The sequence below is a fragment of the Nematolebias whitei genome, chromosome 10 (genome assembly GCF_014905685.2).
Source record: "Nematolebias whitei isolate Nwh7 chromosome 10, NemWhi1, whole genome shotgun sequence".
Classification (NCBI taxonomy): domain Eukaryota; kingdom Metazoa; phylum Chordata; class Actinopteri; order Cyprinodontiformes; family Rivulidae; genus Nematolebias; species Nematolebias whitei.
In genome coordinates, this window is record NC_056507.1 from 10,870,513 (window position 1) to 10,893,478 (window position 22,966).

Genomic DNA, 22,966 nt, shown 5'->3' on the forward strand with positions numbered 1-22,966 from the left:
TTATTCTAACAAAAGAAAAACAGCCACTTCAAGTGATGGAAATGTGTGGATATCTATTTGCTGCAGAATGAAGTTTTAATATTAGAGAAAAGAAAATCTGTTATTTCAGCGGTACGTGTACTTACAGGGAGGTCAGTGAAGGCAACACCTAAAGGAGTAAAGAACATCAAGAGTTAAAATTTCATTTTTTAAACCTAAAGCAAATCGTCGGACTCATCTGAGACATAATGGACCTAAACTGATGCCGTTTTTTGTGTAGAAGCAGGTGTTGTTGATGAGGTTTACGCAGCAGCCAATCACGTCGCCCGTGGTGAACGTCGGACCGTACGGTTGGCCGGTCCCAGAAGAGCAGAAGGAGTGACCGTCGTCTCCGTGGTAACCGTATGAGTGTTTGTCCCATCCTGAAAGATGAAGAAGAAGGAAGATGAGGATCAGTTATTTTATGTACGGTCATTGACCCAAAAGATACAGGAAAACAAACATGAAGGACGGGGAGAAAAAAAAGCAGCCGAAGAGAGCTGAACCGGACTGAGGAGACAGTTACTGACCTAATGACTCAGACTGATTGCCCCACACACACACACATGCTGCAGTGTCCTAGACAACCAGCAGGAGGACTTTTAAAGAAACTGGTGAGTCACTGCTTACAGAAACAGCAGCTCAGTAACCAGAACCAGAACCAGGACCAGAACCAGAAACAGGATCAGGACCAGAATGGTAAAATTCACCAGAGCAAGAGAACAAGAAGACATGATTTTATTTTTAGGCCCTGTGATGGACTTGCGACCCGTCCAGGGTGTACCCCGCCCCTCGCACTGTGATTGCTGGACATGGGCACCGGCGACCCGTGACCCAAAATGGAAGAAGCGGGTAAAAGATAATGAATGGATGGATTTTATTTTTATTATTTTTTATTTACTATTTCATGTCTGCTGACAGGCAGCACGGTGGCTCTAAGAGCTGCAGCAAGAAGGTCGATGGTTCAAGTACCAGCCCGGGACCTTTCTGGGTGGAGTGTGCATGTTCTCTCCATGCATGCATGGTTCTTCTCTGAAGCAGTCTGGGTGAAACATCATCATCTGACGTTCTCTTCAGTCATTTGGGCGAAGCTTTTTAATTCGGCGTTAAACTGGGTTTTGAAATTTTTCCTCCTCGAGGATCGTCCGAGTTTCAAGCGACCTGAAGCCGGCGGCATTCGGCTCCCTCTGTCGGTATTCAAACCTCGGCTGGGGCGTATGTTGTAGACAAAGAAACCAGGCAGGGTTAGAGGGAAGTAGGTCACGGGACAGCAGAGAACTCGGACGTGTACTCAGAAACGTGTGATGTATATCTGTGAAGTATTAACCTAAACCCAGAGGAGTGTTTCCATGCTCGTGTCCTCTGTGCGCGCTGGTGCATTTCTGTCAACTTGATCACACATTGTCCTTCGTCTCCCTGTGTGTGGGGAGGTATTAGATTAATCTGCTGACAGGGATATTGCCTCTAAAGCTGGGCTCGCTGCTCCAACATGCTAATGAAATGGGCAAGCCTCCACAGCAGGATCAGACACAGAGGTCAGCGGTGGGAACACTGGACCAAACCGGACCAAATGAGACAAATACACAAGTTCTGAACCTCACTCCCTTTACTCACCCACTTGACTTGAGCACTTCTCTACAACGTATTCACATTTTTAGCTGGAGACTTTGTCACATATTTTACATAAAATATACGAAGCAGATGTAGACCCGTTGACTGATTTAATCAGCCGATGCTTGCCACTTTTTAAACATCTGTGATCGGCCATGTTCGTGCACACTCTTGTGGGAAGATGAAGATGCAGCAGCAGCTGCTACAACAACTGTAGCCCACGTTTCATTTGTTTAAGCAGGAATGTTTTTTATATTAGTGACCGAGCTCTTCTAAGTGTCATTTAACGTGTTTATTCGTGTTAAAGCCATAACAGCTGTTAAATAGATTTTTCAATGTTTGTGATGTAAATGTGTTGCTTATGTTTATGCTTATATTACAGGTCTCTCTTGTAAATGAAAAAAAAAAGTATAATCTATGATTTAAAAAAACAACCACTGAAGGGATCCTAAATAAACACTTATTATATTGTACATACACGTGGAAATAAACGATGCAGGAAGTGTCTGACTGACAGCTGAAGCCCTGCAGCCAGTGCTATTTAAAGTCCAAACTGAGCAATTGTTCTTTACAAAGTGAGAGTCCATGTTTGTCTGAAGTCGTGTTACTTTGAGGTCACACCACGAGTCCACGCCATGTGTCACTGACGTGTCCCAACACGTTCTGTCTGCAGCTGTCAGACTGCTGAGTCCACCAACGACAACTACAAAATAAATAAATAAATAAATAAAATGAATTGCATCTCTTTCCCTCCCGAGGCAGCAAATCTGGTTCACTTTATGGACTCAGGTTAATGTGAGTCACTCGTGATAGTGATTCACTTGACGCTGCCCAAAACTACAACTAGTTAGGTATTTACATTTGCATTATTCAGATTTTACAATTCCACACAACAATCAATCAATTCAAAGACAATAGAATAAAAGAAATTTACCTAAAACGTGAAATGTTCAAATTAAGGTAACCAAAAAAATAACTTGAATTAAATGTGTGTTTGTACTGAGTCTGCTGTTTGTTTCTGGTGAGTCTTTAACCTAAATCACAAACCTGACTCATCTGAGTCCGAAGGTTTTGGCGATTCAGTTTTCTTTTTTGAAAATCTACAACTCAACAACTCATCAGCAGTCTGCCAGAGGACATGTAGGATCCAGGTTAACTGAATCTTAATTCAGTGCTAGGATTTGAATCATAGACCTGAGTGAATCAGTAGCTGGCCAGCTCCATTTCCCTCCACTTTAATTCTTAAACCTTATAAATATTGACATATCTGTGGCTATGCAAACCCATTTGTGCCACTCTGATAAAGTCACAACTCTGGGATTGTGCCTCATAAATATGACTTACAGATGGCAGAACTGGGCTTCTGTAGTGGCTCCTTTAATTTACCCATAAAATCTGATTCTTCTTTGCTTCTACATAGTTTCCTGGCCCTCATTTTCTCCTTCAGCCCTTCATCTCTGGAAACATCCCCACCCTGAAAGAAAACAATGACTAACTGCTAATATGTGACCCGTCTTTCAGAACTGGACATGCTCATGAGAAACTCTAAAGCTTGATAAAGTAAAACTGTTGTAATCGGAGCCGAAAAAACCACGGGAATCAAACTGTTGACTAATAAACAATTACAAGTTTTCAGCGTTGACAACTTAATTGTGTCGTGCACGTCGTCCTGAGCGCAGCCAGGATTGAACAAAAGAAGGATGTTTTTCTTGACAGACTGCCAAAGTGGTCTGAAAATCTGGCTCTGACCCCGGTGAGTCCAAGTTACTGTTAGACGCATTATGAAATCCTCCCCTCGGTTCGTGTTAGATAACCTTCGTTTGGCTGATTGGCTCAGTCTTCTTGTTCTCCCGTCGATAAATTAAAGTAACTAAAATGGATTTCAGAACCAAACAACAAACGTCTGATTGTCCAGCTTCCTTTGTGAGACCAGCTCACACGTACTCACCGGGCAGCCTGTTCATGTTGACTCCATGTGCAGACAGGCCGATGCCCATGTACCTGCAACGAGCAAGAGAAGAAGAGTGTTGAAATCATTACTGCTATACTAATATTACCATTCTACGTCTACATTTAACTATCGAAAGGGCATTTAAAGGCAAAAACTGTTCCTGCAGGTGACCACTTGACATAAACTTCTAAATAAACTAGTCAGTGTTTTAGAGCTTTCTCAGCCTGAAACAAACAAAACATCAAATTTGAAATTACGTTTTTCATTTCAAATTTTAACTTTAAACTGGCTCATGCATTTGTCACGTCTAGACTGGACTATTGCAATTGTTTATTTTCTGAGTGTCCAAATACGTCTTTAAAAAGTCTTCAGTTAGTCCAAAATGCTGCTGCCAGAGTCTTAACTGGAGTTAGTAGGAGATCATATCTCTCCAGTTTTAGCTTCTCTCCACTGGCTCCCAGTCCAGAATTGAATAAAAAATCTTACTTCTAAACTACAAAGCTCTCAACAACCTAGCTCCATCTTATATTCGAGATCTTATTGTTCCATATTTTCCCAACAGAGCACTTCGCTCTCAACTGCAGGTTTACTTGTGGTTCCTAGAGTTTCCAAAAGCAGAATGAGAGGAAGATCTTTCAGTTATCAGGCTCCTCTCTTGTGGAACCAACTTCCAGTTTCTGTCCAGGCTGACACATTGTCCAGTTTTAAGACTGGGCTTAAGACTTTCCTTTTTGATAAATCCTATAGTTAGGATTAGTTTCTTATGTTGCCATAGGCTTACACTACTTGAGGACAAATTGACCTCATTTCCTTAAATAATTTGTTAAAATTAAATAATTTTCATTAGATGCTATTTCCATCTTAACATGTGATTCCTGACCTGCCATTGTGTATCTGTTCCTACCAAACCCAGCCGGTCAAAGCAGATGGCCACTTGTCCTGAGCCTGGTTCTGCTAAAGGTTTCTTCCTCATGAGGGAGTTTTTCCTTCCCACGGTCGCCTTCATGCTTGCTCAAGATGAGAGTTCTGTGATGGAGTTAAATTCAAAGCAGTCTGCTCCTCAGATAAATAATGTTAAATTGTTATTTTTATATATGAGTGTTTCTGTTCAGTGCCCTGAGATGACTTCTGTTGTGACTTGGTGCTAAAGAAATAAAGTGAATTGAAATTGAAATGAAATGCTTAGGAGCATTTAGTTTTACAAAACTCCATAATTCTTTTTTTTATTTTTTTTATTGAGAAAATATTTATTTTATGGCATTTTCCCCCTTTTAAGACAGCCAAAAGGATAAAAAAAAAACAAAAAAAAAACTTCTTTTGTTTTTAATTCCAGTCCTGAGTTTTGAGAAGGCCCCCCCAGCTGTGGCAGCCCCATCTATACAACATTTTTTCAGTCAAGCCACGAAGCGGCCGACGTCAGGCGTGGATGAATCTTCAGCCTGCGTCCACGTGGATCTACTGCTTTATACTAAATGTTTACTCATGCGCAACGCAAATATATTTCTGCTCTTTTTAGTCAAACTAAAACTATTTTGTCTGATGAAATGAGAGACTGAGGTCGACAGCAATATGGGATCAAAAAGTGAATTTATAATGGCTTTAAGCGGGTCGATTAAAAGAAGGGAAGACGTAAGAGCAGTAAAGTTACTGAGAGTTTATTGGAGCATTTACATTTTTAATCCTAATATGTTTTTAGGAATGGTTGTGTTTATTTACAAAATAATAAATAAATAAATGTTGTGTTGCTGATTTCCCCCACAAAAGAATCAGAGAAAAAAGAATGAGTAAGGTGTTTTGATGAGCATGAGGCAGAAGTAGTGTCAGCAAGTAGAGAAGCTCGGACAGAAGTCAGCCGGGACCGTTGTGCAGCGACGGGTTGTTGGCCCATCGCTGCGCAAACAAGCGTAAACAGTCTGAGTGTCCTGAGACGTCTGGCACACGCCGAGTTCATCACTCAGATTCCTGCAGTAAATATCTGCTCTGAGCTGCATCAATGGAACAATTCACGTCGTTCTGCTTCTGCCTCAATAAATCTGCAGCGTAGGAGGAGAAATATGACACAGGTTGTCACATCAGCATGTGACTGACTGTGTTGCTGTTTGATAAATAATGACACCGTGTCCTGATGCATGCTCAATAATCCAAGAAGAACAATCCAACAAAGTCAGGTCCTCTGGACAGTTGCAAAACGTACACATTTTTTTTTACATTGTTGAAACGTTTCGTCTTTTATCCAAAAGACCGCCTCAGTCTGAGGAGCTGTAATAAACTCAGTCTTATAAATAGCAACTTCTCTTGGTGAATCAACCATCAGTTTGTTGTTGACATTCAGAACTAGCTGTTCACATGTAAAAGGAGGACCATCAGCCCAACAATGGATTGTTAGTGCGCTGATGGCCACTTGCTATTCACAGGGGACTGAGTGATACTAGCAATAACAGGATTGTAAGAGAGGGACAGTTGAACATGGAGGCCTCCACCCTGTTTAATGATGGACGGTTTATCTTCACAAAGATGGCCTCCTTTTCTCCTCTCCTTGCAGCTGTGGCTGAGTGGTTAGAGCAGTCGTCCTCCAGTGCATGAGTTTGGGGTTCAAATCCACCAGCAGTCACATGCCGAAGAGTCCCTGGTCCAGACACTGAACCCCTCAATGCCTCCGATGTGTGTCCCATCGGTGTTTGAATGTGATCTAAAGCACTGATAAGTCTCTTTAGAATTTGTTCAGTTAGCTTAATAGAGCTCTAGTAGAGTGCTGTATGAATGGGTAAATGAGGCACAGATTGTGTTGTAAAGTGCTTTGAGTATCTCAATAAGATAAAAAGGCGCTAAAGAAGTACAGTCCATTTACCATTTACCATTCCTCTCTCAAACCATTGTTCCTCTCTATCCAGGATGTGAGCATCCTCATCCTTGAACGAGTGACCGCTGGCCTGGAGATGAGTGTAGACCGCAGAGTCCTGGCCTGATGGTGTTGATCTTCTGTGCTGGGCCATCTTTTAGAACCAGTGGCTGTTTAGTTTCCCCGATGTACAAAGTAAGACTGATCACAGCCCTCCTGACACTGAACAGCATACACAATATTACTCTGTTTGTGCCGGAGAACTGGATCTTTGGGATGAACCAGTCTTTGCCGTAATGTATTTTGGGGTTTAAAAGCCACTGGGACTTTGTGTTTAGAAAATAAACGTCTCAGTTTCTCTGTCACTCCCTCAACATACGGAATGACCACTGGTCTGGGTTCCTCCTTTTCACCTGATGGCTGACTGGAGTCCTGTTTGGGTTTCTTCTCTGCTTTCAGGAAGACCCAGTTAGGATATCCATATTCCTCTAGAGCCTGTCTTGTGTGGGATTTCTCCTTCTGCCGGGCTCCTGAGTTAGTGGGGACGCCGTCTGCTCTGTGGTACAGAGTCCTGATGACTCCTAACTTGTGCAAATGGCACTGTGGCATCTGTTGTGTTATTGTGCACTTGAAGTTCAGTTTGGATCATTTTGAAATAGACATTATTTTCTACCCTAATTCTGATAAAGTAGAAAATGTAAATAACAGAATGAAATGATTTTTAAATTTCAAAAACTTGCAGTAAACTCACAATGGAGCACACACAAAAAGACATTCAATGTTAAAAATAAGAAATTATATCATTTATAAGAAAAAAGGTCAATTTCATTTTTATGTCGGATCCAAAAGTTTTTTCCAGGTCCAGGTTTCCTCTGTGAAGCATCTTCACTTCTATTACCAGTAGTCTGCAAACGACCTGGACCTGAGAATACCAGATGTTGGCGGGTTTGGAGGACCTGAGGAAACCAGATGTTGGAGGGTTTTAGAGGGAATGTTGTCCCATTCTGGTCTGATAGAGGATTCGATCCATTTAATAGTCCTGGCTCTTTTTTTGCTGATTTTTCTTCTGCATCGTGACGCCTCAAATATTTTCAGTTAATGGGAGGTCTGGACCGTAGGCAGGTCAGTTCAGCACCTGGACTCTTCTACCATCAGACCATGCTGTTTTAATGAATGCAGTTTGTAGTTTAACATCCACTTTCTAAAATTCGCAAGAACTTCCCTGAAAAATATGTAATCTGGACGGAAGCATATATTGTTCTAAAACCTGTAGATACTTTTCTGCATTGATTCCAGATTTGTAAAAGGCTAATGCCAGAGGCATTAATGCACCCCAATACCATCAGAGAGGCAGGTTTTTGGACTGTGAGATGAAAACAGGTCAGACAGTCCTGCTCCTCTTTAGTACAGAGGATGTGGTGTCCATGGTTTCCAAACAGAACTTAAGAATCTGATCCATCTGACCACAGAACAGTTGTGGACTTCCCCTCAGTCCATTTGAAATGAGCTCTGGTCCAGAGAAGACGGCAGCGGCACTGGATGGTGTTCACATCTGGCTTCTTCTTTGTCTGATAGTTTAAGCAACATTTGTGGACGTCATGGTGAACTGTGAACAATGATCAGTGAAGTGTTCCTGAGTGGAAGAACTCAGAGATTTCTACAGATTGTTGTAACCTATGGATGAATTGGATTATGGATTATGAACTGGAGACGATGGAGATTAAACGTACTTCATTCAGAAACTTTATTCTGAAATTCATCCATCCATCCATTCTGAAATTATTCTACTATTTTTAGATCTGTCCATGTTTCCATCTGAGCAATGAAGCCTCTCTAAAATTCTCTTTTTATATCCAGTTCTCTTACAGACCTGTTGACAACATTTCTTAATTTATTTATTTTATGGCAGTTTTTTAGTCGTACACCTTATTTTTACAACCTTGGTTGCTCCTGTCCCAACGTTTTAAAGATGTGTTGCAGTCTTAAAAGTTAAAAACGTCATTTTTTATAATACAATTTGTCTCAACATTTCAGATATTTACTGGATTTCATTGTGAATAAAATATGAGTTTGTGCCATTTGCAAACCATTGTGTTCTGGTTTTATTTACATTTTACACAATGTCCCAACTTTGAGGGAATTGTGGTTGGTTTTGTTCTGAAAGGTAAAACCTTGGGATTGAAAGAAGGCGGACTTTCTTTTAAACCAAACTGAAGGCACCTCTGCATGAGAGACAAGTACTGAAGCCGTGTTTTGGTCTTGACAAAGGTCCCAGAGTAGAACCAGTCAGGACAGAAGCAAGGTTTCGTGTCTTCTTACCCATCTCGACCTTTGCTGACAATCTTCACCTCGAAGTAGTAGATCCCACAGGCGGCGGGGATTGGGTGTGTGGCTCGCACTGATGCTGCATCTTTGTGGTTCTTTCCATGGCCTGTAGAGAAAGATGTCAACACATCAACCTCTCCTCTTCATCAGTCATTTTTAAGGCTGTTTAATCAAAAATTCACATAACATCGCTCTCTGGTTTTATGTACTCTTAGGCTGTAGGTTAAGCTTTCCTCCCAGAGATCCACAATCTGTGATGGCGACTTTCCTACAGCAGGATTAAAAACCAACCTGCTCTACATACAGTCTGTGATAAAAGTGTAAACAACAGGCTCGTGTTTTATGTCTGGACCGTTCTGATTCAAACACAACATCCATTACTGTCTGTCTGTCACTCTATATTCAGATGGGTGGTTATGCAATCCCTGGGGTTATGAGCGAGCTGCTGTTTTGAGTATTGTATAACAGAAACCATGTCGCCACAGTCAGCATGTGTGCATCTCTTTCTGCTACATGCTATCCTGCTCACCTGTCATCAAACCTAACAAGTGGCAGTGAGCTCGTAGAAAATGCAGATAGGCAGTAACCTTAGGCGAAGCAGCTGGTTGTTCAGCCCGTCGACCCTGAACACAGCAGAGCCTCCGTGACAATCAGATCAGAAACTCGAATAAACTTTTGTTTTTGATCATCTGTGAATGCTGATTCAGCATGTGCAACGTTGTTTTTCTGTTTGTTTGCTATAGCCATTCATATATCTAAACCTTCAGCTCTTTTAGGAGATGGGGGCTACAATCTTTGGTTATTTTAACTTTAATCATTTTATTCATTAACTGTTATGTTCCCCATGAAATTAATCTTGGATTTATTCAGCTTCTTCTATTTAAAATCAGCTTCAGTGAACTGGCTCCTCTTGTTATTCTAGTCTGCTACTTTTAGCAGCTTTGCTACTATTAACATTTAGCTACCTTTCAACTTCTTTTATTGTTTTTATTATATTGTTGCTTTAAGCTACTGTTCAACTACTTTTAGCTAGCAGTTGATTACTTTAACTTTTAAACTAGTGTTTTGCTCCTTTTATTTAGCTAGTCTTTTTTTCCATTATTTGCTTCTTGTTTATTTTACCCTTTAGCTATCCTTTTGCCACTTTCTACTATAGATTTTAACTACTGTAGCTTTTCACTAATATCACATAATTTAATTACTGTTAGCTAGTCAATTGTTACTTTTAGAGTTTAGCTAACTTTTGCTGCTTTTAGCTACTTCTCTATTTTTCATTTCTAGTTTTTGCCACTTCATTACTTGTAACTACCATTTAGCTGTTTTTTTACTATAGGTTTTGGCTGGCCTGACAATAGTTTTAGATGGGCTTTTACTACTTTTGGCTACTGCTTTTCACTAGTGTTTGGTTACTTTTCACTTTCAGCAAGCTTTTGCTTCTTTAAATTCTATTTAGCTACTTTTAGCTTAGCTAGCCATATGCTACTTTTTGCTTCCATCTAGTTTTTGCTACTTTAGCGAGCCTATTAATACTTTAGCATTCAGCTATGATTTTGCTACTTTTAACTAGATTTTTGCTAGATTTAGCTTTTAACTAGCTTTTCACCGCTTTTAGCATTCAGTTAGTGTTTTACAACTTTTAGCCTTTACATAGTGTTAAGCTACTCTTACTTTTAGCTAACCATTTGCTACTTTGATTTTTAGTTAGCCATTTGCTACTTTTAATTAGCTTTTTGCTAGCTAGCCTTTCACTGTTTCATAGCAGTTAGAGATTTTTACGTTTAGCTTCTATCTAGCTAACAATATTTTTACTTTTAGCCTGTGTTTTGCTTCTTTTATCCTTTGGCTATTGTTCTGCTTCTTTTAGCTTTAAACAACTCATTTCACGTTCTTCAGCAAACCTCAGACGTCATTCGGCTCTCAGCCTTCACACCGTACTGTAGCAGAAAATACAAAGTCTTTAGTAAACCTAAATTACTGGTTGAAGAAAAAAATAAAATAAAAATTATTTGAGCATCTTTAACTGGCCTGGCAGTAATTTAGTTTCTGAACATGCAGTCAAGACTACAGAACTGATAAATCTGGATTAAAACCTGAACTCTAGCTGCATGTGAGCAGCATGCCTGGACATGTCCAAATCGTGTGTCGGCTTGTGACTCTTTGATCCCATATTTACAGCAAAACTGTCTATTTTTAGAAAGCATCACATCGGCTCATGACAGTTAAATGAAATGTCAAAGTTAGATTTAAATTCAGTAGAATATTTTAAGATGAAAACCTGTAAATGAGAGCTGCAGCTCAGAATCAGAATCAGCCTATATTGTCATTGCAGAGAAGCACAACAACATTTTATTTCAGTACAGCTCATCCAAAGAAACATCATGGGTAGACAGGTGCCTGAGGCTGCAGCCTCATGAGAGGCGCTGCTTTTTTGTTAGATAAGGAAAAGGGAACACAAGGAAAGGGGAGGTAAACAAAATTCATATCTCACACTGTGTCTCTAACAGGACAGTGTGAATGTTGCAAAAAAAAAAAAACCTCAGCACAAAAAAAGCAACATACAGATGACATCAGACATATGAATGTGGAGTGAGTGAAAGTGAAGTGTGTGTGTGTGTGTGGGGGGGGGGGGGGGTTGTCACCCAGCACAGGCCGCCCAAGAGCATCACAGCCACCTGGCACCTCACATCCAACCTAGGTTACAGTACAGCACTGGGGGGGGGGGGGGGGGGCAAAAAAGGCCCGGAGTTGGGGGGGGAGTGTGTTTATAGCTGTGCAAGTGAATGTATGCATGTGTGTGTTCATAAGTAAGTTTGTGAACACTGTTCCAGATAGCACCGCCCGTCATAGTACATGAAAGTGATGGTGCAATGTTTATCAGACGGCCTCGGTAGAGCTCTGACACAGGTCCACAGATGTCCTTGGGGAAGGGAACGGGTAGTGGGGGCAGAGCATTTTGTTCACATAACATCCGGTGCCAGATTCAGATAACAACAGTTGTTTTGGGTCAGGCCGAGTCCATTTAATTTCCATCTCCCTTTAGTCTCACTGGTACATCTCAATGGCAATTCCAAACAGCCAAATTTGTGGTCAGCTCTGCCTAGCCCAGCTTGTAACTTCTCCAAGGTCAATTCCTTCCAGCCAGCAAGATTCAGGAGCTACAAGTAGCCTGCGATTCTCAGCAAGAATTGCGTCCACCTTATGGCTCAGCTCACATAGCACTTGAGTCTGAGTGTTCACAGCACAGCACATTCCCTCACACAGGCTGGGCAGCTTCACAATGGCCAGAACAGCTGCCAACGTTTATCGAATATGTCGATATGCCAGGTAACCACCAACTCCAAAAAGCAGAAATTATGTTATCATAAATCCAATTATGAACACATCTTCAACATCCTGGACCGACAATATGGACAGACACACGATCTTCCACTGCCACCAGGAATCCATCGTATATCCAGCTGCGAGTGTCCTGTCGGGGCAGGAGGGCTCTCCTTCGCCCTGTCTTCTCATTGAGAAAATTTGATCAAGTGCGTTGAGAGACCAGATCCATAATTTATAATTTGGAAGATATGCAAAGAGAGGCTCAAAAAGGTTCACAGGACAAAGAGCAGAAGCAGGGGAAGAAACGGGAAGAAAATGAATCCGCCTTCCCTGAGAGCAAGAAGGAAAAAGCTTGTTTTAACCACTGATTTATCTTCTAGATCCACATGACATCACACTTGACAGGTTTAACTTCTCAACTTAGATCTCTGCACTAAACCCATCTCAGGTTCCATCTTTGGCCTCCAGCACAGTCAAAATGTAAAATTTATTGACTCAATATCAGAAAGTCCAACACAGCTCACAGTGGTCCTCTGCCTAGTCAACAACATACTATTAGATTCACATAACCCTGGTTCTTTGATAAAAGAGTGAGATGATTCACTATGGAAAATGCTCCAATGTGCCCAACTACGGAAGCTCCAATGACATCACGTCTGTCAAAGACAGACCGGTTGAGTTGTGCTCAGGGCTCTGCCCCATCATGATACCACAGTCAAACGAAAACCTCCTACTCATTCTAGGATGGTGTCTTTCTGTGTCCATGCAAGGAGGGAAGTGTTGGCGAAACACCTCACACTGTTATTAAAGAACCAGGGTTACGTTAAGTAACCTGACGTTATTTTTCTAACTTCATTCGGTGGCACAGGCGACCCCCGTGACCCAAAATGGAAGAAGCGGGTAAAAGATAATGGATGGATGGATGGAGATATAGCCCATTCCTGTATTGTAAGAAAGCCCCAAAGACATTCGCTATCCTGAACCCAGACAAGAAGGCTGCGAAGTTCCAGCGTCCAGTATCACATGAGATAGGGATGGCTGAGCCACATTCAGCCTGTAAAAATGCACAAACGTATGTGGTGTGACCCAGCTAGCTGCCACACAAATAACTTGGACAAATACTCCTCAAAACAGGGCCCATGATGTGGCCATGCTCCTGGTAGAATGGGCTTTCAGACCAGTTGGGGGCTCTGTACCCCTACATCTGTAACAGAGACTAATTGTCTCCACAATTCAGTGTGCTAGCCTCTGGCATGACACTAGTTTGCCTTTATGAGTCGAGGTCCAAAAAACTAACAGCTTGTCTGACTTCCTGAAGCCAGTTGTCCTGTAAACATATACTTTCAGCACTCGCATACGACACAACAAGTTGAGGCTTTGCTCCATTTCAGAGGAAAATGGAGTATGGAGAATCTCTGACTGTTGACGGATGACGCCACAAGAAATGAAAGCATTTACAGAGATATCAGAGATGATGCAGCATAGCTACACCCAGACTTATAAGCAGTGCGGAGATTTGCTAATGAAATTCAAGTCAGATTAAGGACCACAACGAGTGGAGTGGCTCGAACACAATGACCCGTTACAATATTGCCTACAGTGTTTCCCCTAGATAACTTGCCATAGCGGGGCGCTCATCTCGTCCGTGATTTTTGTCCGGGGGGGTGGGGGGTTGTGAACGGAGACTTGACCTAAGCTGCGCTGTTTAAACCAACAGTTTTAGAGGGGGGGTGGGGGACACAGAGGCAGCCACGCGCTGTTTGCACTGACAGTTTTACAGTTTTAGACCAGGGTGAGTGAGAGGAGAGAGACAGACACACATCTCAGCTGCGCGCTGTCTGAACCGACAGTTTGTTATTTTGGGTGGGGGGGTCGGCGGGGGGAGAGACAGACACGCATCTGAGCCGTGCACTATTTGTACCGACAGTTTTTGAGTGGCGGGGGTGCGTCCAGTGTGAGGGTTCAACATGAAGGAAGAGGCTGCCTTTAGCTTTTTAGCTAGTGCACCTGCATTGCGAGCCGCTAGTTTAGCGTTACATCAGTGCTGACAGGTGGTTGGGGTCAGTGGTGGGGTTCGGTAGACGGGGCGCTCGGTTCTGTTGATGGGGCGGGGAGCCCCGCTTGTATAATGGTAGGGGAAACACTGGCCTATGTTGCATAGACAATCCCACCCACAAAGCGGGGAAACAAGTCACAGTGGCGAATCACCTCCACCTGAGAAGAACTGAGAACAGGAGAGCCGAGTAGAGTCACGCTTACCAATGGCAAAGTGGCAAGAGAAAACAAGGGCTGTTGTTGTGTACACGAACAGCCAAGCTGCAGCAGAATATCTCCGGTTTCACTGAAAAAACAGAGACTACGTTTTGAGAGGCACTGCAGTAGTGGTAGAGTGAGGACCTGTACATGTCAACGACTTCCTAGAAGCTTTGTAGATTATCTGGGAGGTGCGTGGAGCAGTGGTTAGAGCTGTCACTTCTCAGCAGGTTGCAAGTTTGCATCCAGGCCTGGAGTCTTCCTAACTGTGCAGGGTGTCCCTCGCCTCTCACGCACAGTGACTGCTGGAAATAGACACCAGCTTCTGCACAACCCGGAAAATAAAATTGATGGATGATTGTAAAAACTTTAAATAATCACAGGTGAACGCATTGATTGAAATCTATTTAGACAAGAACACAAAATACGTTCAACCTGCTGTAGTTTCACGTTCGGTCAACAGGTGGCACTGTGACTTTTGCATTTTAACAACACATGCATAAACGAATCAGTCGCCATCATGAGAACAGTTACATCCAAAATGGCATACATGAACATTTTTCTAGAACGAATGAAGTTGGGATGAGCAGCACAAACAGTCCTCTGCTGTCCACCATTGTTACTGTTGTTGATCTACTCAGGCATGAGCAGATTAACTATGGACCGACTGAAACCATAGTGTGTTTTCCTTTGAAACAATGCTGGGAGTTCTTCTGCTCTAAGACCTGGATCTAAAAAGCTTCGGTGTTATGGAGTCCGGTCACTGTTGAGTGGATGAACAGCCGAAGCATAACAGCTTTGTTCCTTTTTAACTTAAAAACAGTCTTGTGTAAACTGGACCTAAATTACTTTGCAGAGTCAAACGGTTAAAAAAAATCCATCAGTTCAGAAGAGAGGGAGGCAAATCTTCAGGAATAATAAAAAAATAAAACAGCAGCATTGTTAGCTGTATGCTAACACAGGCTAGGTAACTAGAAATCAGTTTAAATTCATGTCGGTAAGAGAGTCTCGACTGTTTGACTTCTTCATCCGGACTGTTTCTGGTGTCAAGGACGCGTCTCTCCCTGCAGGCCTCTAGTTTACTCAGATTCAGAACATCGTTTTCTCCACAGGACATACAGAATCGCAGTTCTGCAGAAGAGTCTAGTTTCTGCCCGACAACAACGTTATATTACTGTGACACGTTTCCAAAAAGTCATCTCTGTAATCCCAGCACGAGTTAATCTGCAGGATCGCTTTGTGTCGCAGAGAGTTCTGATGACTGACCCGACATCAGCCGGAGTCAGGCCCGTCTCTTCTGAACAGCTGACAGAAATTATCCAAGCTATAGAAATTATTCATTCATGTTCCCGAGAACTGTTTCAGACACAGAAGCATAGTTTCATCTGAAATAAAGGGATTATTTTATTAAAAAGTAAATCTAATAATACGTTTTCATGAGCAGAGATTGTTTTAAATGCCGAGCGGTGAAAAAGGATTTTGCTTGTGTCTGTGAGCAAAATATTTCCTGAACCATGTTGGGAGTTTTAATGAAACTGTCATCAAATCACTGGATGTAAACCGATAACTGATTCGATTTTGGAATGAACTTGACTCAGGTGACCTAACGAACACTAAAATGTCTGCAGCTCGGTCCATTTAACTGATGTTGAGCAGCAGTTTGGTGTGGTAGTAGCCGAGAGTGATCCCCATCACATTTTGACACCATCAGTTTTGTTGAGCGACACCGTTCCTGAACCCAAGAACGGCAAGCATAAATTAGGTGTAGGTCGTACCGCCATGTTTGTTTTAGTGAGAAGGTTTCTCCTACAACTCTTCCAAACAAGCCATCGTTATTCAACATTTCTCCTAATTATTCTGTCAAGACCTTTGACCTCTAACCTGTAGAGTCTAGGCTGGAGCTCTTTTTTCTGAGCATTGCACAGTCTGACCTTTGGGGTGAATTATCTGCCACTCCTGGGAAGACGGTCATCTGTCTGAAAGGTTTTCCCCTCATGAATAATCTTTCACTCTGTAAAATGACGGACACTAAACTGAAAATTCCCTTTTACCCTTCCCAGATCGAGGGGCACAACAGCTGCTTCTCTGAGGTCATTGCTGATGTCTTTTCACCTTGGCATTGTGTTAACATACATACACCTGTATGCTCCAGAGCAACAAAGACCACTGCTTTTCTAGAGGTGGACCCGCTGATGGTGATCAGTTAATCAGCAGCTCCTGGTTGATACCAAACACGTTAATTTAATGGATTTCACGCAGGCAGGACTTAATTGTACATGGATCATTAAATTTAACTGAGGCCAGATGTTCTGTAATCATGTCTCAATACTTATAATATTATGAAAGAAAAAAAAAAAAGAGAGGCTGAGTCCCTGTTCATTTTTCTGTAGTGTTAGCTAAATATCTTGTGAACCACTAGATGGATTTTGACAAAACTCTTCGAAAGTGATCACTGGCTGCACATCTACAATTGATTTTCTACTGAAGTCAACACAAGTCAAGATGGCTGCCACAGACAGCTGACTAGGAAACACAAATATGGCTAAAACTTAGCTAGTTTTACTTATATTTAGCTAAAATTCTATTTTTTTTTATTACAAACTATGAAACTTGCAGAAATAAATTATATTTAGATGAACATTTGGATTAAATTTATTTGGAGTCAGTCCAGTTTAAGATGGCCACGACAGCTAAGTGAACTTACGAAACCACAAAAATGAATCAATCCAATTTTTCAAATATTGGGCTAAGATTTGGTGCAGAGAGTTATCCTCGACACATGCTACAGGTTGCACAACTTTTTTGTTTAATAACTTGGGCAGTATCTGTTAGTATCAACTCTGTTAGCAAAATATCTCAAGAAACACTGACAGATTTTAACGAAACATGGCAACAATATGTAATAAACAGCCTGTTGAAAGCAAGAGTTAAATAATAAAACACAAATTTACACATGACTTGAACAGTTTTAGATGAATATTTAAACTTTTGTAAAGTAACCACAGGATGTAGATCTGTAAGTATTTAACTTCTGGAGTCAACAAAAGATGGCCACCACAGCTAATTGACCTTAGCCAACTAGAACAGTTTCACAGACATTGAGCTAAAGTTTGGTGCAGTAGTAGCTGAGAGTCATCCTCAAAACATACTCCAAGCTCTAACAGACGCTGCGTGAAATCATGCCTAACCTTATTTACAAAGTTGGACCCAAACGACTGCAACTTTGTCCTTTCTCGTTATGAAATGGTCATAGATTAAAAGATGAAAGGTGGCGGGCGACATGCATTCCTCTGTATCAAATGCTCTGGTTCTAATCTTACTCTGAGTGCAAGTTGCAGGATGGATGTGTGTGTGCGGCACGGTTCAGGTAAAGACTGTGCGGCCTTGAACAGACGAAATTAGCACACCGGTCAAAATAGCATCCAAACCACCAGGGTTGAGAGGTAGGAGAGCCAGAGCTGGAGGAACCCGCTCCAGAACCGACCTGTTTGTGTGTCATCTCTTAAACGTGCAGCGTCACCTAATCTCCCCGCAGACAAAAACACTGAACGGCCTACATTACTCAAAGTGAAATGGCATGATTTATATTTAAACACGAACCTCGTTGTGCTGCTCCAAACAGCTGCAGAGGAATATGGGACGGGACTTAGCACGGACAGGATTTAATGTTCTCACCAAGTGTATCTGGTCACGTTAGAACCAGAAATAAATGTTTAATAAGGACACTTAAGGTGCATTTATAGCACAAATGATTAAAACGTGGGCTGATATTCAGCTCAGCAGTGATCAATTATGCATGGTGTTCAGTTCAGGCTATCTGTTTAAGAAAGTCCATATCTTAAACTAATATTTGCTTCTTGTGTAGATATTTATCTGATAAACCTTTAAAAGGAACAGGTTAGACAGCTGATCTGCACTGATGCAAAGAGCCAACAAGATAAAATGAACTCATAAACTCTGGAGTTTTAGAAATATTACGTTCATAATTTTAAAATTCATCCTCCACATGTCGCAGTTGGTTTTGCGTAAAATCAAGTAAAATTAAATGTTTATTTTAATTTTTATTCCTGTTTAACTTTATTTTTTATTGCCTGCTGCCATGACAGGTGGAAAATTATGTACAATCATTAATCTATGTAGTCATTCATGTCTGTTAGCAAAATATCTCACAACCCTCTGGGATGATTGATGAAACTCCAAAAGAGTAATCACTGGATGTACTGTACTTCTACAAGTGATTACTTAAGATGGCCGCCACATCTAAACAACCTTAGCTAAAACAAGTAGTCAGGTTGACAGACACCGAGCCAAAATTTGGCGTGGTAGTAGCCGAGAGTCATTTACAACACATAATCTGATCGTGGCATTTTATTATTTCTAAGGTTAATTCCTAATCATAAAATGGCGGGCGATATGCATTCCTCAAGGAATGACAGGCCTTTATTTTAAACCTGTACGATGCGTTTAGAAGGATCTTTGAAGGGTTTCTACCTTCCTTCACTGATTATTCTTGTACTTGGTTTCTCTGTGAAGCAAATTAATAAAAAAGCTGAAAACAAATTGGACCAGAGAGGCCTTTGAGTTGATTAGTTTAACTCCTGGGGCAGTGGGGTCTGATGTTTTGATTTTATTTAAAATCTAAACGTGACCGCAGTTTGAAGCACTGACTGCAGCAGTTATTGCTCAAAGACAAAAACTGATTTATTTCACGATGGGCGCTTTATTTCGTCTGATAAAGGCTGAATGCGCAGAGGCCTCATGTGTCACAGCTGGACCCACTGGACCTGTGGCTGCTGTGCTCACACAACTGAATGGGCCTCTTCAGGCTACAAAATAAAAACACATTTCTGGAAAATTACAACTAACGATATTTTTAATCAACAGCTGCGTGTGGCGTGGTGCAAACCTGACACTAGGGCGTAACATTGTTGAAGGCTGACACCAAGTTGGGCTCGTATCCATCTTGTTAGCCTTCTTTCAATAACAAGCAGCTAGCTTGTGCTAAGCTAACAAACTAACTGCCGTTCGCTCTGGAGGCTGCTAGCAAGCTAGCGGACTCCTGCTTGTTGTTCCTCGGCTAACTGAAACTAACTGACCCCTTCTGGTGTCAGCGAGGGCACTTTCCAGTAAACAAACAACAACAACGGAGGGGAAATAAACAATGAGGGACGCGGATTTCAGTTCGTTGGGGATAGCAGCAACTGTCAGGGGTTAGTGGGTTCACTGTCACCCGTTTGGGAATTCCTCTGCTCATTTGGGAAACAAAGCGAGGACAGGCGGCTAGGTTTACCAGAACTACACACACGACATAATCACACTGTATGTGTGTGTGTGTGTGCCCCCTCCGCAGATACACACACACCGATTAGACCTCTCAGCTGTCTGGGACCGAGTCAGAACCGCTCCTCTAACCTTTGTAATGGACCCGCAGGTTGTTCTGTGACAGCCCGATGTAGCTGTATTTATCCTTGGGGCTCCAGGACCGGGGTAACGGGGTCTCTTCCTCGTTCACAGCCGGGTACAGCCGCTTCAGCCTTTCGCTCAGTTCCTGCTCCGAGTCCTGCTGGTAGTTGAAAGCTGGATCTCCTATCAACGGCAGGCTTCCCGAACCGAGCTCTGCCATTTTATTTTCCGGGCCTTTTGGGTCGTGTCTTATTGTTGTTGTTGGTTTGTTTCGACTCAGAGTCCGGTGTCAGTCCGCTGGAGCTGTGGGTTGAGGGAGTGAGCGAGACTGTGGAGAGAAAATAGCAGCGGTGTGACATCCCGGAGAAGCAGAATGTACTGTAGGCTGCAGCGGTGCATTGTGGGTACTGGAGTTCGGCCGGCGGTACATCTAGAAGGGACTACACGAGTCCACAGCTGTGAGTACTGTTCAGGGCTTAAGAACATCTAGATTTTTTAAATTACTATTAATATTATTTTAATGATCTTACTGTGCAAGTTTATTTTGTTTATGCTGAAATACTAAACTAAGAATATCTAAAAAGTTAAATCTGGTCCTCTGGACATTCAAAAAAACAAAAATTTTTTAGAAACGTTTCGTCTTTCATCCGAAAGACTTCTTCAGTCTGAGGTGCTGTATTCAGCTCAGTCTTATAAATAGCACCTTCTCAGAGTGGATCAACCAGTTTGCTGCTGACAACCAAAACCAGCTGCTCACATGGTCAATGGCCTCCTTTACTCCTCTCTCAAACCATCGTTCCTCTCTATCAAGGATGTGAACATCTTCATCCCTGAAAGAATGACTTGATTCTCCGGCTCCAAAGGAGGGGGCGTGCCAAAGACACCATCTTAGCACCAACATAACTGGTTTGTTCCACTTTGGAGTAAGCTGTTTGGGGGAAGAATCAATTTTGTGTTGTGTGTTTCCTTGACTGATGAAGCCTTCCGGGTGGAAGGTGAAATGTTTCAGCCAAAAAAAGAAACTGTCCATATGACCTGACTGAAAATTGTTGGATTTTATACCTGGATTATTGAGCATGGACATTGTTAGTATATTTTTAGTTCATGACTCGGATCTTACTAATGTTTTTCTTTACAATTTCTATTTTTGTTGGATGTAACTGGGACCCTGTGTACATAGTTTCGTTCCACCTTATGTACCACATGTGATGAGAATGACAACAAAAAAACTTGAATCCTTGAATAACTAATAATAATAATAATAATAAGGGTGGCACAGTGGCACATTTAGTAGAGCTGCCGCCTCTCAGCAAGATGGCCACTGAATTAAATCCCGACCGGGGGGCCTTCCTGGGTATAGTTTGCATGTTTTTTTCGTACATGGGTGGGTTTTTTTCCAAGTACTCCAGTTTCCTCTCACAGGCCAAAAATATGCATGTTAGACCGATTAGTAACTCTAAATTGTCTCTAGGTATGAATGAGAGAATGAATGGTTGTTTGTCTCTCCCTGTGATGGACTTGCGACTTGTCCAGGGTGTCCCCCGTGTCTCGCACAGTGATAGCTGGACATGGGCACCAGTAACCCTGTGACCTGATAAGGAAGAAGCGGGTAAAGATAATGGATTGCTAGTAATGATCCATCCATTATCTATACCCGCTCAGAGATGAGATCTTTACCCGCTCATATATCTCAGATACATACAGATCCTGGAGCTGGCGAGGAATACGGCTCGTGTCAACAAGAGGATGATCATCCCCCGACACTTGCAGTTGGCTGTCCGTGGTATATAGGAGGTCAGCAGGCTGCTGGGAGAAGTGGGCATTGCTCTACCTGGCATTCAAGCGATCCTGCTGCCCAGGAAGACCAAGAGGCCCGCCAGGTCTGGGTGGACAGATCGGCATCTGTGACCAGATTCTTCAGATCCACTTGGGGAGATCCATCCTGTCTACAGCCATCAGCATCTATAACATCTGTTGAATGAAACAGGATAATGAGCTACAACAACATTTAATTTCCCTTTGGGATTAATAACGTATTTTTTAATGGAGTTTAGTTGAATTTAATCATTATTGTGATTGAAAAAATGACTTGTAAAAAAGATGAAAAGAAGAAACATATCACTGGAAATTATGTAAAGGAGATGAAAAGAAGAAACAAGTTGTTATCATTATTATTATTACTACTGGTATTATGTTATTTATTTATTCATTTATTTAACCTTTATTTAACCAGGCAAATCCCATTGAGATCACAGATCTCTTTTGCAAGGGAGGCCTGGGCCTGCCGGCAGCATTTGATGAAAAGAATAAACATCCATCCATTCATTATCTTTTACCCGCTTCTTCCATTTTGGGTCACGGGAGTCGCCGGTGCCCATGTCTAGCAATCACTGTGCGAGGGGCGGGGTACACCCTGGACAGGTCTCCACAGTCCATCACAGGGACATAGAGACAAACAACCATTCACTCTCTCACTCACACCTAGGGACAATTTAGAGTTACCAATCAGCCTAACAAGCATGTTTTTGAGACTGGAGAAAACTCCCACATGCTCGGAGAGAACATGCAAACTCCACCCAGAAAGGCCCTCGGACCGGGATTTGAACCGGCAACCTTTTCGCTGAGAGTCAGCAGCTCTACCAGTCCAGTAGCGCCACCATGCTGCCCAAGAATAGACATATTACTTGTAAACTAAGTGAAAATTATTTATAACAGTTGACAGACATTCTATAAATTAGATTTTTTTTATACATAATCAAAACCATTTTAGAAATATATGCAGATTATAGGTGAGATCAGCCTAAGAAATGTTTATATTCATTAATAAAGTGCCTATTTATTTTGTTTCCCTTTCAAGAAGTCACAGTTTGTTAATTATTCAGTTGAGTCTACAATTATCTCTCAGTTGCTGTGCTAGGCAAAAAGTGTTAAAAATACAGTCAGTTTGAACTGGCTCTTTGCAAAAAAAAACAAAAAACTATTTAAAATATTACTAGAAACTCTGGGTCATTACAAACAAAACATAAGTAGCTTCTTTTTACTCAGTTTGTATATACATATATTTTAAATTCACCGTCAGAGTCAAAGTGTATAGTTTACTAGTTTATGTCGCAGAATTACATTCTTTAAAATAAAAAAATAATATATATATATATTTAATTTAAAAAAACTTTAAAAAGTCTAGATTTTTTTAAAAGATTGCATGAACACTACAATCCCCACAATGCATTGCGCTCGTAACGTCT

The 22,966-nt window shown here is 41.7% G+C and overlaps 1 protein-coding gene across 1 annotated transcript in view; it reads right to left on the reverse strand.

The window, feature by feature from the left end:
• Positions 1 to 20,092, reverse strand: part of ranbp10 (RAN binding protein 10) — a 30,751-nt gene extending 10,659 nt beyond the window's left edge. Inside the window, exons 1-5 of the mRNA XM_037683344.1 lie at positions 19,731 to 20,092; positions 8,739 to 8,850; positions 3,578 to 3,630; positions 234 to 401; positions 126 to 148 (exon numbers count right to left, since the gene is read on the reverse strand). Coding sequence (XP_037539272.1) covers positions 126 to 148; positions 234 to 401; positions 3,578 to 3,630; positions 8,739 to 8,850; positions 19,731 to 19,941 — 567 coding nt within the window. The 5' untranslated portion in view covers positions 19,942 to 20,092. The remainder of the gene's footprint in view (positions 1 to 125; positions 149 to 233; positions 402 to 3,577; positions 3,631 to 8,738; positions 8,851 to 19,730) is intronic.
• Between the last annotated feature and the right edge of the window lie 2,874 nt (positions 20,093 to 22,966).